This window comes from Panthera pardus, unplaced genomic scaffold (genome assembly GCF_024362965.1).
Source record: "Panthera pardus isolate Hobbes unplaced genomic scaffold, ASM2436296v1 HiC_scaffold_15, whole genome shotgun sequence".
Classification (NCBI taxonomy): Eukaryota; Metazoa; Chordata; class Mammalia; order Carnivora; family Felidae; genus Panthera; species Panthera pardus.
The window spans coordinates 82,712,218-82,726,269 of NW_026526710.1; the positions used below are offsets into that span (position 1 = coordinate 82,712,218).

Below are 14,052 nucleotides of genomic sequence, written 5' to 3' on the forward strand. Positions count from 1 at the left end.
CAGGCTCGGGTTTGGGTTACCTGGGACATCCATGATGAGCGAGCAGCGCTGTCCTCGAAGTTGTTCTGCTTAAAGAAGACGAGCGGGAGCTGGCGGGAGGAGACTCGGAGCGCAGCCCTTCTCCCCGCGCCTGGCCAATAACCGCGCCGCCCCGCCCTGCCCTTTTCCCGCGCCGGCCCGCGCCCGCTCCGGGTACGCCCCGCGCCTCGCACCCTCGTGCATCGCGCCGCGCCCGGGATCCGCACGCCCCGCGCCCCTCGCAGCGCCGCGCCTCCGATCCGCCGGCCCCGCGCCCCGCACCGCAGCGCGCCGCGCCCGGGACCCGCGCGCCCGGCGTCCCGCACCGCGCAGCTGCTCAGACCCTCGCGCCCCGCGCCCCGCTCGTCGCACCGGTGTGTTCCGGGCACCGCCCCCGGACCCGCTGCCCAGGAGGGCCCTTCGCGCCCAGCGCGCCCCCAGGGTGTTGCTCTCCGCCGGGCCCCCTCAATCCCGGCCTCTCCTCCGGTCTCCGGACGGCACAGCCATCGCGATCGCCCGGAAGACGCCGCGCACCGCCCCCTCCTGGGCTCCGCACCCGCTCTGCGTCCGCACCCCCGCCGCACCCTGCACCACCCAGGTCCGACTCTCACCCAGACGCCCCGAGCGAAATCTGCCCAGACGCCTCGCTTTTAATAATTAGGCACCCTCAAGGCACCGGTCGCGCCTCTTCTTTCCAATTCCTTCTTTTCTTTTCCAAATTCCCTCCAAGTCTTTATCCTTAATAGCGTGACCACTTTCATAATTAGGGGGTAAAGCAGTTTTCTTGGGGGGGGGGGAGAAAAAAAAATAAAAAAGGACTGGGATGGAGAGGGAAAAAAAAAAAAAAAAAAAAAAAAAGCGCCTGGGATTTTAATGGCTTAAAGGCGGTGGTTCCGGAATCTCCAGTTTGGGAAATGTCAGCTTTTGGCAGGGATTAAAGAGGCGCCTGCGTCTGGGTTTGTGTTTCTGCTCCTCTGAACCTCGGCGCTCCCGGAGCGCGTTGGCACTCGCGCTTATTTATTAAAATGCCTACTCTGAGCTCTAACGACCTGGGGAGACGCGCCGCTTTCCCAGCTGCGCCCAGAGCGGCGGCGAGAAGCGCCAGCACGGACGAGGGGCGCCACCTACGGGCGCTGGGGCCTCCCTGCCGCAGGCTTGCGGGCCAGCCGGCCGGGCCCGGGTGGCGGAACCCTAGGGGCGAAGGATGAGGTTTGCTGATGGTCTTCTTTGAGCCCAAAGAGCAGTCCTGCCCTCTGCCAAAATACAACAATCAGCGATCTTGCCGGTATCCTTCGGTGCCCTCGCTGTGACAAAGCGTGGCGGCGCTCCTGGTTTTGCAGATCTTTCGTGCTCGACCCAACCAGTCTACGCTGCAGTCCGTTTATCATTGGTTAGCACGGTCCGCAAAACGTTTGCACAGGCCACTGAGCTGCAGTCTGTGCCTCCCTTAAGCAGCGTTTAAACGTACACTCGCTTTATGCCCGGACTTTTAAAAACATTGTTAAAAAGATACTGAAGTCTTTTGACTTGCATAGTGTGCCCTTGACGACAGGCTGATCAAAAATAGACTGTAAGTCGGCCAATGCCGTTCACAAGAAGGGAGCGGAAGTATTTCCTCTTCCCCCAGACCTCACACCAGCCCTCTTTGGTGTGAAGGTTTCAGCCAGTGTGCCGGTTCCACCCCACGGGCTGAGTCTTTTCAGGTAGGGGGTTTGCAAGGCTTTATTTCCCAGAGGCTCTCACGTGGCTCCGCTCCCCATTTAGAACTGACAAGGCCTCATATCTAAGCACTGAGATTAGATTCATTTCGAATTCGTTTAACCGAAATGGATGCGTGGGAAGACAGGGGCCAAGTAAAAACAGAATTGCGTATTGTTACATGAGACAAAATATTTAGGATGGTTGTAAGAATGGGATGAAAAGAACTTCTGAGCCAAATGTTTTCCACTTAACATGCAACATACTAAAAATATAAAACGTCCTCCAAATCTGTTATCCTCCCTAGGATATGCGCTGAAAATTAAGTGCTTAATTTCAGCGTTTGTATCACATGCACATCAGACGGACTGGACTTTGCCAGGAGACTGTTTCAAAACCATCATGTTTCACTGCCAATTTTTTTTTTTTTTTTTTTTTTTAACACAGTGGAAATTGTTAATTCTTACTTTCAGGTAGTTACATGATTTCAGTGTCGCATCGATTCGACAATTTCTTATTGTCAAAATAGGCACAGCTCTGTCATTCCATCATCGTGAGAACTGGTTTGCGCGCAAAACTAAACAGCAAAAGACACTAGGTCTATGAAGAGATGTGAGGCACAGACTGACAACTAGACCCGTTTGGGGATGCTAATTAAGTAGCAATACCTCTCACACATCTATAAATCTTTAAATAACAGCTCTATTAAGCAACTGTCTTAAATGTTGTGCCATAAGCCTTTCTTTTGACTAACGCAAATGCGAACACACATGAACCAGATTATTATCATCACCTTTGGGTGGGGGGGGGGAATAAAACGAAAGCTCTTTTCCATGTGGCAACAAAAGTATTTACATTCTATAAATCAGGAAACCTTTCATCGACATAGGGAGCTAAATCATGGACACAGAGCAGGAAGCATTCTTATGCAATGGGGGAAAAAAACAGGTTAGGCTTACATTTAGGCTTGAGGCTCTTTTTTAAGAGAAAGTCATTGTGAAAAGCATCAGCCTGACAGAGAAACGGAGCATTATTTATTCACTGATTGATTCTTCTATCCATCAGGAGACATTGAGGTTGTCTCCTTAGAGGTTGTAATGGAATTGCCACCCATAAACATGCTTAGAAAGATTTTCAGAATATAACTTAGATGTAAAATGTAAATGTCTTCTGGGTATCGCAGGAATTACTTCTGTTCTCTTTTCATGTTACTAGAACTTTCTGCCATTACTACTAAAACAGTGGTAGAGCCTTTTGTCTTGAAGTCTAGGGACATCCCCATACACAATAACCATGCCAACCGTGTCATTTACTGAGGATCTATTATGTCTCAGAAATTGTACCATGCCTTTTATCTGCCATCTAGAATACAGGGTAACACCCGCATCACCCTGGGGTAGACAGATGGCCACATAGAGCTTAAGAGAAAAGTATTCTAATGTTTAAAAGAATGTGGGAGGGGAAGGCTAGGGCCATATCGCCCTTTCTTTCATTTGTCCTAAATATTTACCTGTAGTGGAGCTTAAAATTGGTTTCTTTGCATGGAACCCATCACTGAAATACATCTGTAGCATATGCATTGCAGCCTTTTCTTGCTTCTTTAAATTAATACATAATATGTATGATTGTATTCTAGGCATGTGAAAACTGCAACCTGCTACGTGTTTCATACTCTTGGATGTGAACGCCGTGTACACACTTTTACAGCATAAACATGTAAGCATTGATAAACAAAAATTAATTTTATTTTTAGGGTTACTTTTTTTTTTAAGAGTAATTAGCACATATAACCGTATATATTTAAGGTGGACATTTTGATGATTGGATATACATGCACACTGTAGAATGATTACCAAGATCAAGATAATTAACACGTCACCTCACATAGGTAACAGAGTTCACTCCTTTTTTTAATTTATTTATGTGATGACAGTGCTTAACAACTACCTGCGGCAACTCTCAAGCCTACGAACGGTATCGTCAACTATAGTCATCCTGCCGCATAGGAGATCGTCAGAACTTACTCTTCTTACAACTGAAACCGGGTACCCTTTTTCACCTACATCAACCGTTTCCCCCCCACCCCAGCCCCTGCCGACAACCGTCCTATTTTCTATTTCTAGAATCACATGTAAGTGATGTCATGCACTGTCTTTCTCCGCGTGAATTATTTTACTTGCCATAATGCCTTCAAGATCCATCCATTTTTGTTGCAAATGGTAGGATTTCCTCCTTTTTTTTTTCTTTTTGGCTGGGTACTATTCCATTGGGTAAATATGCCACAGCTTCCTTATCTACTTATCCATTGACAGACACATCGGTTGTTCCCCCACCTTGGCTATAGCGAATAACGTTGCAATGAACACGAGAGTGCAAATGTCTCTTCGAGATTCTGATTTCACTCCCGTCAGATATATGCCCAGGAGTGTGATTGCTGGCTCATAGGTATTTCACATTTGCTTTAAGGAAAGTATACATTTCTGAAATTATTAGTACAGACACTTCCAATACGGTATAATGTTATTCTCGCCGGTTATTAAGTTGTAGAACATAATTAATAATTCAAAATATTGCGTACCTTTAAGTTATACATACCAAATTGTGTAAATATCCACGTTCACATTTATCAGTGCAATGATAAACACATTGACACGTGTATTAACTCCAACATGTATAACAACAATGTAAAAGTATAGGGGCATTTGGGTGGCTCAGTTGGTTAAGCATCCGACTCTAGATTTTGGCTCAGGTCACGATCTCACTGTTGGGAGTTCAAGCCCCACATCGGGCTCCATGCTGACAATGCAGAGGCTGCTTAGGATTCTCTCTCCCTTCTCTCTGTCCCTTCCTGTCCCTCTCTCTCTCTCTCTCTCTCTCTCTCTCAAAATAAATAAATAAAAAAATAAACATGAAAAAAGTATACATACCCCATGTTATGTGGGCATTTGAATGAATTACCAACATACGAAAAAAATCTTTACAAATTGAAACCAGTTTTCATTCAGTTACAAAAAGAACAAAAGTTATCAAAGAAGCAACTGGTTGATAATTGTTTACCGAAATTACTAAATAATCATAAGATTCCAGGCAAATTAGCTGAGAATTCCTTGACAGTTAAAAGTCCAGATTAGCTGAAATCAAGTCAATTATGACTCGGGCATTATGTAGTCATGTTAAATGAAAAAATTTCTTCTGTCATTCAAAGATCATGCTGAAATGAACTGTTTTCGAAAACCTAAGCCACTAATTTTTCTTATATGTTTCAATATCCCATAAATATTCTTTAAAATATGATTTTTAATTTTGCTTTTGTGAGCAGACTGATAAAATATAGAGCAACCTTTGACCACAACATACTATTTCTATGGTATTATGAAGTGAACAGATTACGTTATACAATAATCCACTTTTTATTTTCCAATGCCTTTTAAACTTCAAAATATGAGTCTAGACATCTGTGTGAGGGTAAATATTAGAGTTTATGAGATTTTATAAGGCAAGGGTATTCAAAACATACAAAGCGATCTAGTTTCGTGCCACTCCGATGTCATATGCTACTCGATTCTTAAAACGGCATATCTGAAAATCAGTATACAAGGCAAATTAGCAACTTTATGGACTCCTAACCTTTTGAAAAAGGACATATCAGCAGACATAGAAACTACTGGTTAGCGAAGAAAACACTTTTTCAGCTACGTCTCATTGTCTTATGCAATCCTAGGATTTAATTTCTTCTATTTTCTGATAGGAAATGTCTGTATTGCTTTACCAAATTGGGTCAAGTGCCTCACGTTAGTCATTTTAATTCTATCAAAACGCAATTTTTTATCAACAAGGACACTGTTTGTCAACTCTTCTTTCTCAATCCAAGATAGTGTTACTAGATGAAACTTCCTTCTGCAAGATCTTGCTAAAACAAACAAAATATCTAGTGGCCGAGAAGGTATAGAGAATCATTAATATGCACCTAAAGCATTTCCTAAATTTTAGCCTAAGCACTATTTCTTGTAGTGTCATTGTGTAACTTTCTTTTGGGAATGAGCTACCTGTATGTTTTCAAGGCTCTTTATACTCAGAAAATTTTGCATGCATGTAATATACATGAATCATATATTTTTACTAGAAACTGATTTCAAAGTAGGAACGTGATTTAAGAAAAAAAACTGTTTGCTGGTGTACTTTCAGAAATATTCATTATGGGTCAATGTGTATTTTTCTCTCATGCGTTCCTTCCCCTATAAGAATAAATTATAAAGGCAGGTTGTGTTTGTAGGTGTTCAATAATGCTTTAAGTCCAAAATTTTTGTGAACACTCAAGAATATGGGGCATGCAACCATTTTAGCCTTCTGAAATCTATTTTATTTTCCAATTGTCATTTAACAGAGAGGCTTTGTTCTCCAAGGACATGCCCACGTCCTCAAAAACCAACCTATCAGAAGATATGATGGAAGCAAAGGAGTGAAGGGTCGGTAGTTTAGGGGAGAGATATCTGGTAGGTTCTGGGTTTGAAGGTGCGAGATCTGAATGTGGGACCAGTTTTCGCAGCTGGTGATCGGCAGTCAGCAGCTCCTTAATGAACTCCTTGTCACCGTTTCCTAGCTGAGTCCCGCTAAGCTCCCTTCCATCACCCTAGTGACCTGGGAACCAGAAGGAATTCCTGTTGGGTCACTGCAGTGCACTGGACTACGGATGGGATTATTTTAGTCCAACATAAAATAAACGTGCAACTCAAACATTGCCTAGATCTGAATAGAGTCTCTTCAATTGTGGCTTCGGAAGCTATTGGATAGCAGTAACTTTTTCATGCTTGATATTAACTGTTGATCGTGGGACCATTCTTTGGAAATAGGCCCTCCCAATGGAATATTAAGCAGACATCCATGGGATTGTTATCTTTTAATACTGAGCAACCTGAAGGCTCGTGTTTCAAAGGATCACATCTCGCCTAAGCTAAGAAGAGCTGGTTATCTCTTAGGAGCCATTTTTTTTTTTTTTTTCTGATGTAACCCACTATAAAAACTATTTTACACTGATCAGGAGTTTTTAAGAGAAATATGGTTATCCGCTGCACGGATATCAGAGTGCAGGAACTCATATATTTTAAGAAACGTTTCTCCCCCTGAAAGCGAATGATGCGCTACCTGGTTGTTTGAGCGAGCAGTGAGCCGGCAACTATTGAATTCTTTTTCTGATCCGGTACCCGCAGCCTCGGTGTTTCATGACTGCCCCCTGCCCACCACGTTCACTTGCTACCTTCACCGTAGGTCGCCCAGATGATGGAGATGTATACACAGTATTCGAAAAAGAAAAGAAATCACAGTGGATTGCAATCCTATACAATTTTTTTTTTCTGGAAGCTCAATTTTGGCAAGATAAATTAAGGACAATTGAGACAACAGGAGAAACAGCTTTCTAAATGCATTTTTAATTGACACCGAGGGACAGTTTATCATCCTACGTAAGATGGTTCTACGAGGAGTTATTACCCCATAAATGTCATGACAGGGTTTCAGTTCGCATGCATGTCACCAGGTAAATACTTATCCAGGGTTGAAAGTTTTATGATGTGTTTTGGGAAATGTGTAATCTTCCTCTGTCTCCTGTTTCAAAGGTGTCATGGTTCGTAGCAGCAAAGGCAGAGGGTGGTGAGATTAGTATTTGCATCTGCTAAGAACTAGTAGACAGAAATCCTGCAGGCTGAAACAGGCGCAAACATTCTCCTGGTTGCAACGGCAAACTATTCTTCTTCTTTGTGTGGATCTCGGGCTTCATTTGCTCGCTGCCGGAATGATTACAACTTAAAAGTTAACTTTAAAATAAGCAAAATCAAAACCGAAATTGATCCCTTACCGGGCTGACTAGATTTCTGTTTGATAAATCATCATTCTGATTTCTCTTGATAATCTACAAAGAAGTATATGGGTCTCCCTTCAGGAAACTCCTCGTTTCCAATAAACATAACCATTTGTTAAATTTCTAATATATCTGAGGCACAGATTATATTGTATTATCATCTCTCCAGAGGAAACTCTAACCGCATCGGGAGGTAAGGAAGACATTTGAATGAGTCAAAATGCAAAAATTCAGGGAAGTGCTGACTTACCCTCCGTGCTAAGAAGTCAGAGGATGGAAAAATGTTTGAGAGCTGGCACTGTTGCATGGGGTCATGGGGAAGGTGGGCTTTGAAAAAGACAGGTACTTGCATCAGTAAAGGGATATTCATATTAAATATCCTAGACTGTGAGCCCTAAGCCACGAGATATATTTTTACCTAGCTTTCAAACATCCTGTAACAAAAAGTTTGTATCATGAAAAATAGTATAATATGAATTGCCTCACTTGACAGTGAGATTTGTTGCTTTTTTTTTTTTTTTTAGTTTTTTTCAAATCTTCTATATGCCTTCAGGAAACTTTCAGTGGATAGTAAGAATTAGATTAAGTTTTGGCTTCATTCATAATGTTATTTCACGATGTTCTGAGCGGAATAGTTTCTGAATGTCGGACTAATACTAATATATTCCTTGATTTAGTTCTATGTGTTAACTAATTTCCTCAAATGATATATGGTTATATGTATATCATCTAGTTCACATTATCGTTATGGTGCTTATGTGAGTCCTACATTCGGATAACTTCTTTATATATCTTGTCCACTCACAGACTATAAATCTTTTGCAAACAGGTACCGTGACTTTTGTGTCTTGCTGTTTTTTCAGCACATCTAACATATACCTTTGGTTGTTGGGAGTTCTACGTATATTTGCATATTGATAAATGGATTCAGCCGCTCATTAAATAGCAATTTTTGGTAATTCTATCATATGTCTTCCTGTGTAGTTTGAGAAATGCCTAATGGGCAAAATGATTTGAGTAAGTCAAAAAAATACCAAATTCTGATAAAATATATTAACTCATTCAGGAAAATTAGATTGAAGAGATCTTGATTTTGTTAGTGGACTGTTTTTTGTTTGTTTGTTTGTTTGTTTGTTTTGTTTTGTTTTGGTTTGGTTTTGGTTTGTTTTAGGTTTATAGAGGTTTCAAATTCTGTAGCCTGGTCCAGGGGACACCTATCTGCAACCAGAAGATTGGAGCATACTTGATTTTTTTATTTTTGTAAGTTTATTTATTTCGACAGAGAAAGCATGAGCAGGGGAAGGGGCCAAAAGAGAGAGCGCAAGAGAGAATTCCAAGCAGGCTCCCTGCTGTCAGCACAGAGTCCGATGCTGGGCTGGAACTCAGGAACCGTGAGATCATGAGCTGAACTGAAACCGAGAGGCGGATGCTTCACTGACTGAGCCACCCAGGAGCCCCTGGAGCATACTTCAATCTTGTTTCTGTTTGCTAGCATTTGTATTTCTGAGAGATCCAGTTCTAGCCTGAACTTGAGTGTAAGACCACAGAATGGGCAGACTGCAGGTTTCACAAAGCCTTCAGAAATGGAAGATCTGTCCCCTCTGTGCCCTTCAAGCACACATCATCACTAACCTCTATACCTCTTCATAGAGCAGGACTGGGGTTTGGGTCTCTATCCCCATATCTCCATGTGGTATGGCTTCCATAGAAACAGGAAAAAAAAACTATCGATCAACTGTAGTACAACAACACTGAGGTTTTTCAGATATGTACATATCATGACATTGTGTAACACCATGTATATAAAACACGTATTAGTCGTGGAAGCTTATATTCATGGTCTTGGCTATTTATATCCTTAAATACATAAATCATCCTAAGCTGGCTCACTGGCAACAATTGGAAAGCTCAGCTAGAACTTTGAACTCAGAAGTGCAACAGCTTGGGGAACCCGGGGGGCTCAGTCGGTTAAGCGACCCACTCGATTTCAGCTCCGGTCATAATCCCAGGGTTGTGAGTTGCGGCCCCGTGTCGGGCTCTGGGCTGACAGTGAGGAACCTGCTTGACATTCTCTCTCTCTCCCTCTCCCTCTCTGCCCCTCCACTGCTTGCACACATTCCCTCTCTCAAAATAAATAAATCAGCTTTTTTTAAAAAAAGAAGTGCAACAACTTTATCTTTTATGATTTTGTGGTTGTACAATCGTGCCCATCTTTCGTGTAAAAGTCAACTATTTTGTTGTTGTTGTTTTGAGCTTGTTATCCAGTCGCTGTGTTCTCTTAACCTTTTGTTTCTCTTTTTTCTATCATGTTCTTTCAGTGTTTTTGTTTTGTTTAATTTTTTTTTTAACATTTATTTATTTTTGAGACAGAGAGAGAGCATGAACAGGGGAGGGTCAGAGAAAGAGGGAGACACAGAATCTGAAACAGGCTCCAGGCTCTGAGCTGTCAGCACAGAGCCTGATGTGGGGCTCGAACCCACAGACCGCGAGATCATGACCTGAGCCGAAGTCGGACGCTTAACCGACTGAGCCACCCAGGCGCCCCTCTTTCAGTGTTTTCTGAATTTCACTGCTTATTAGCATTTCCCTCAGAGAGGCAGATTTTTTTCTAATAGAAGAAGAAGATTTACATAAGGTCATCAAACAAGTATCTAATATTTTAGGTTTCTTTTCAAAATGTGTAAAAACCAACACACTCCTTGCTTACATGCTTGGTGTTTTTATTTTTTAAAATGTTTATTTATTTATTTTGAGAGAGAGAGAGAAGGAGCATGGTCAGAGAAGGGGCAGAGAGAGAAGAGAGAGAGAGAGTCCCAAGCAGGCTCCTCTCTGTCAGCACAGAGCCTGATGCAGGACTCGATCCCACGAACCACGAGATCATGACCTGAGCCGGAATCAAGAGTCGGACGCTTAAGAAACTGAGCCACCTGGGCTCCCCTTAAATAAATGGTTTGAAACAAATTTTTCTATGATACGATGCTAACCATTTGGTAAAGGAAAAATGAGAATGAACACTCAGATATGGGGAACGGCCAGTGACACTTATGCTCTGTTTCCATAAAAGATGCTGTGATGCTCACTGAAATTATGGTAAAAGAGTACATTATATTCAAGTACAAAGAAAATCAATAATATAATGAAAAATAATATATTTCTCAAATAAAAGAGTCTGGTGCCATTGAGCTAAATACCCATCTTTTATCAGGAAATAAACAGACATTGAATAAAGTTGATAAAGTTAGGACTAGACTGCACGATGTAGACTTTGGGAAATGGGGGAAAGGGGAAAATCTGTTTTAAAAAGAGATCGCTATGGGGGCGGCCGGGTGCCTCAGCTGGTTAAGGGACTGACTCTTGATTTCGGCTCAAGTCGTGATCTTATGGTTGTGAGATTGGGCCTTGAGTCAGGTTCTCCGCTGAGTGTGGAGCCTATGGGGGATTCTCACTCTCTCTCTGCCCCTTCCCTACCCTCTCTCTCTCTCAAAATAAGTAAATAAATTAAAAGAAGAAGAAGAAGAAGAAGAAGAAGAAGAAGAAGAAGAAGAAGAAGAAGAAGGTTGCTATGGGCATTAAGCTGACGTGAGAGGAAGCTGCTATTAGCTTCATATAATACTGTGTGTTTCTGCATTTTGTAATTTACAGCCATGTGACTGCATTACTTTGGACTTCTTTTGTATTAAAAGGCATGAAATACATTTTCTTAATGTATTATTTTGTGGTATAAGTGCAAAGAGAAGGTGAGGAGAACAGATTGGATTCTTGAGATCCCCCCTATACAAGCAGAAAGAGGGAGACTCGCTCAGGGGGCAGAGAGGGAGGGGAAAGTGCGCCCTGGTTCTAGTTCTTTCCCGGGGCTTCATCCCCAGGACCAAGATTTTCTCTCAGAAAAGAACAGTATGGGGGTGTCAGTTGGGTAAGCATCCGACTTCGGCTCAGATCATGATCTCACAGCTGGCGAGTTCAAGCCCTACGTCGGGTTCTCTGCTGTCAGCATGATCCTCTGCCCATCCCCCCCACCTTGCCCCCCCCACCACTCATTCTCTCTCTCTCCTAAAAAAAAAAGTCAGTATAGATCTCAGGGCCAGCAGTGCCAAAGGGGCTTTGGAAAATAAAACTGGAGCCCATGTGCAGAGCCCCACTTCCCTCCAGGGGTTCAAAATGGAAACAAGTAAATGAAAGAAGCTACCAATTCCTTTTTATAGGTATCAAGGGCAGATAAGAAAGATAGCCCAGGAGGGGCGCCTGGGTGGCTCAATCGATTGAGCGGCCGACTTCCACTCAGGTCATGATCTCGCGGTTCGTGAGCTTGAGCCCTGTGTCGGGCTCTGTGCTGACAGCTCAGAGCCTGGAGCCTGTTTCGGATTCTGTGTCTCCCTCTCTCTCTGACCCTCCCCCGTTCATGCTATGTCTCTCTCTGTCTCAAAAATAAATAAACGTTTAAAAAAAAATTAAAAAAAAAAAAAAAAGAAAGATAGCCCAGGAAAAATAATGAGGGATCAGAACAGACCAAGTATTGTCAATGGACAAACAATTTCCAACACTGTGTGTGTTTTAGGGAAGGCTCATGCAACAAACATGTAATTTTAATAGAAAAACAAATATACAACATATTTGAGAGATGCAAAGCTCCGATAAATCTCTATGTTTGGATAATTTCAGTACCAACAACTAATTTACCACCTGGTGTATATATGACCCAGCTTCGGGAAAACCACCTGATCCAGGCCACGGGATTCGAGATGCCACAGAAACATGCAGGCAGAGCAAGGTTACAGCCCGTAATTCAAGCCTGGAAAGCCAACCAAAAATACGTAAATTCACCCCCAAAATCACACTATTAATTCTGATTGATGTTATAAACTCTCGCAAAAGGCTTGGACTAGGGGAAATTTGAAACATTTGGCTAAAACTAGATTTGAAGACACCTGTCAGATTCAGTTTTCGGCTTTCTGCCTATCCCTTATTACCATGCCTCAGTGCGGACTGATTGTCACTGGGGAAGCACATATCTCTGTAATGAAGAAATATTATAGCATCCTCTGGTTCTCAATCCTGCAGGGAAAGAATTAATAACTAATCACATAATCTCTTCTATAATTTATTCTTCATAATCCTTGGAGTATAACAGGACTAATAGTGTAAAGGAGGTGAAAATCATGAGACTATTAATATTTGTTGTTTTCATTAGACTCTTCTTATTTTGGTTTGACTGTGATGAAAGCAGTCAATTTGAAATGTATTATAAAATTTGAAATCTATTATGCCTGATTTACCTAGCGGATGTTCAAAAGAAAGTGACAAGAATAATTTTGAAGAGCAAAATAAACTCTTTTGTGAGCCTTTTGGACTTCTGCCAAAACCAAAGCAATAAAGAATATGAAGGAAAAGAAAAAAAAAAAAAAGAAGAAAGAAGAGTTTGAGGATAATGATTTCTGAAGTTCCTTTAACTGGGGACATTTTTTCCCTTTCCTTCCAAGTTTCAAGTAATGGAATTGAGTGATGGAGTTTAGAATTACTTCTTAGAAGTGGTTAATATTAAATAGTTGTTCCCGGGGCGCCTGCGTGGCTCAGTCGGTTGAGCGTCCGACTTTGGCTCAGGTCACGATCTCACGCCTCAGGAGTTCGAGCCTCGCGTCGGGCTCTGTGCCGACAGCTCGGAGCCTGGAGCCTGCTTCGGATTCTGTGTCTCCCTTTCTCTCTGCCCCTAACCCACTCACATTCTGTCTCTGTCTCTCTCAAAAATAAATAAGCATTAAAAAATATTAAAAAAAATAAATAGTTGTTCCCATTAACTGGGTGTGTTAAAAGAAAAGATTGCCATAAAGGACTTTTGAGCTTAGATAACTCACCAACTAAGCAAAATCAAATGCCTTCAGACGAAAAATAATAGGAAATTCAGTGACAAAATGTGAAATATAATCTCTGAATTCTCCCAACCTGAAATGCCAGGCCACGCACTGCATAAAAGTTGAATTATACACGGGAAAAAGTAAGAGGGCTCATCTCTCACCACTGCAACCCCTATTTCTCCTCAATGTTGATTAAAATGAGAAAAAATAAAGGGCAAAAAAAGGCATTTACATCCCCGAGCCCTCCGTATGACAAGGGTTGTGTTTAAGACGGGGAGACACTTTGCTCTGAATATGCCCGTTAGTGGCTTCCACGGATGCCACACAACCATTTCCCAGTGTGTTCCAGACCTTCTGTTGTGTTGTCACTTCATGCACTCAGTTAAAGGAAACTAGCTACTTCTGGAGGAAAAAAAATAGACTCTAGTAAAGAACATCAGGCGAAAACATCATGAACGTGTGTGTGCGCACGTATGTGGGTCATGATGGAGGAGGTATAAATATAATACACAGTACGTATATATAAATACATATATATATTTTACACAAAATCCAGAACCACATTTTACATTCCTATTTAATTTATCACGGGCACTTTTAAGAAGTCTTTTACAGAAATTAGCGTTTGTGTTG

General features: G+C 42.0%; 1 protein-coding gene across 5 annotated transcripts in view; it reads right to left on the reverse strand.

Annotated features, from left to right (window-relative positions):
* CBLN2 (cerebellin 2 precursor) overlaps nt 1–14,052 on the reverse strand; it is a 92,552-nt gene that overhangs the window by 7,750 nt on the left and 70,750 nt on the right. Inside the window, exons 1-2 of one of the 5 annotated variants that reach the window (XM_019423681.2) lie at nt 630–800; nt 21–65 (exon numbers count right to left, since the gene is read on the reverse strand). The exons of 1 other annotated variant lie outside the window; for it this stretch is intronic. In XM_019423681.2, the coding sequence (XP_019279226.1) occupies nt 21–29 (9 nt within the window). In that variant the 5' untranslated portion in view covers nt 30–65; nt 630–800. Of the gene's footprint in view, nt 1–20; nt 66–212; nt 358–390; nt 604–629; nt 801–14,052 lie in introns of those variants that run through there. 3 more of the 5 variants (XM_019423680.2, XM_019423682.2, XM_019423684.2) reach the window with 3 other exon arrangements.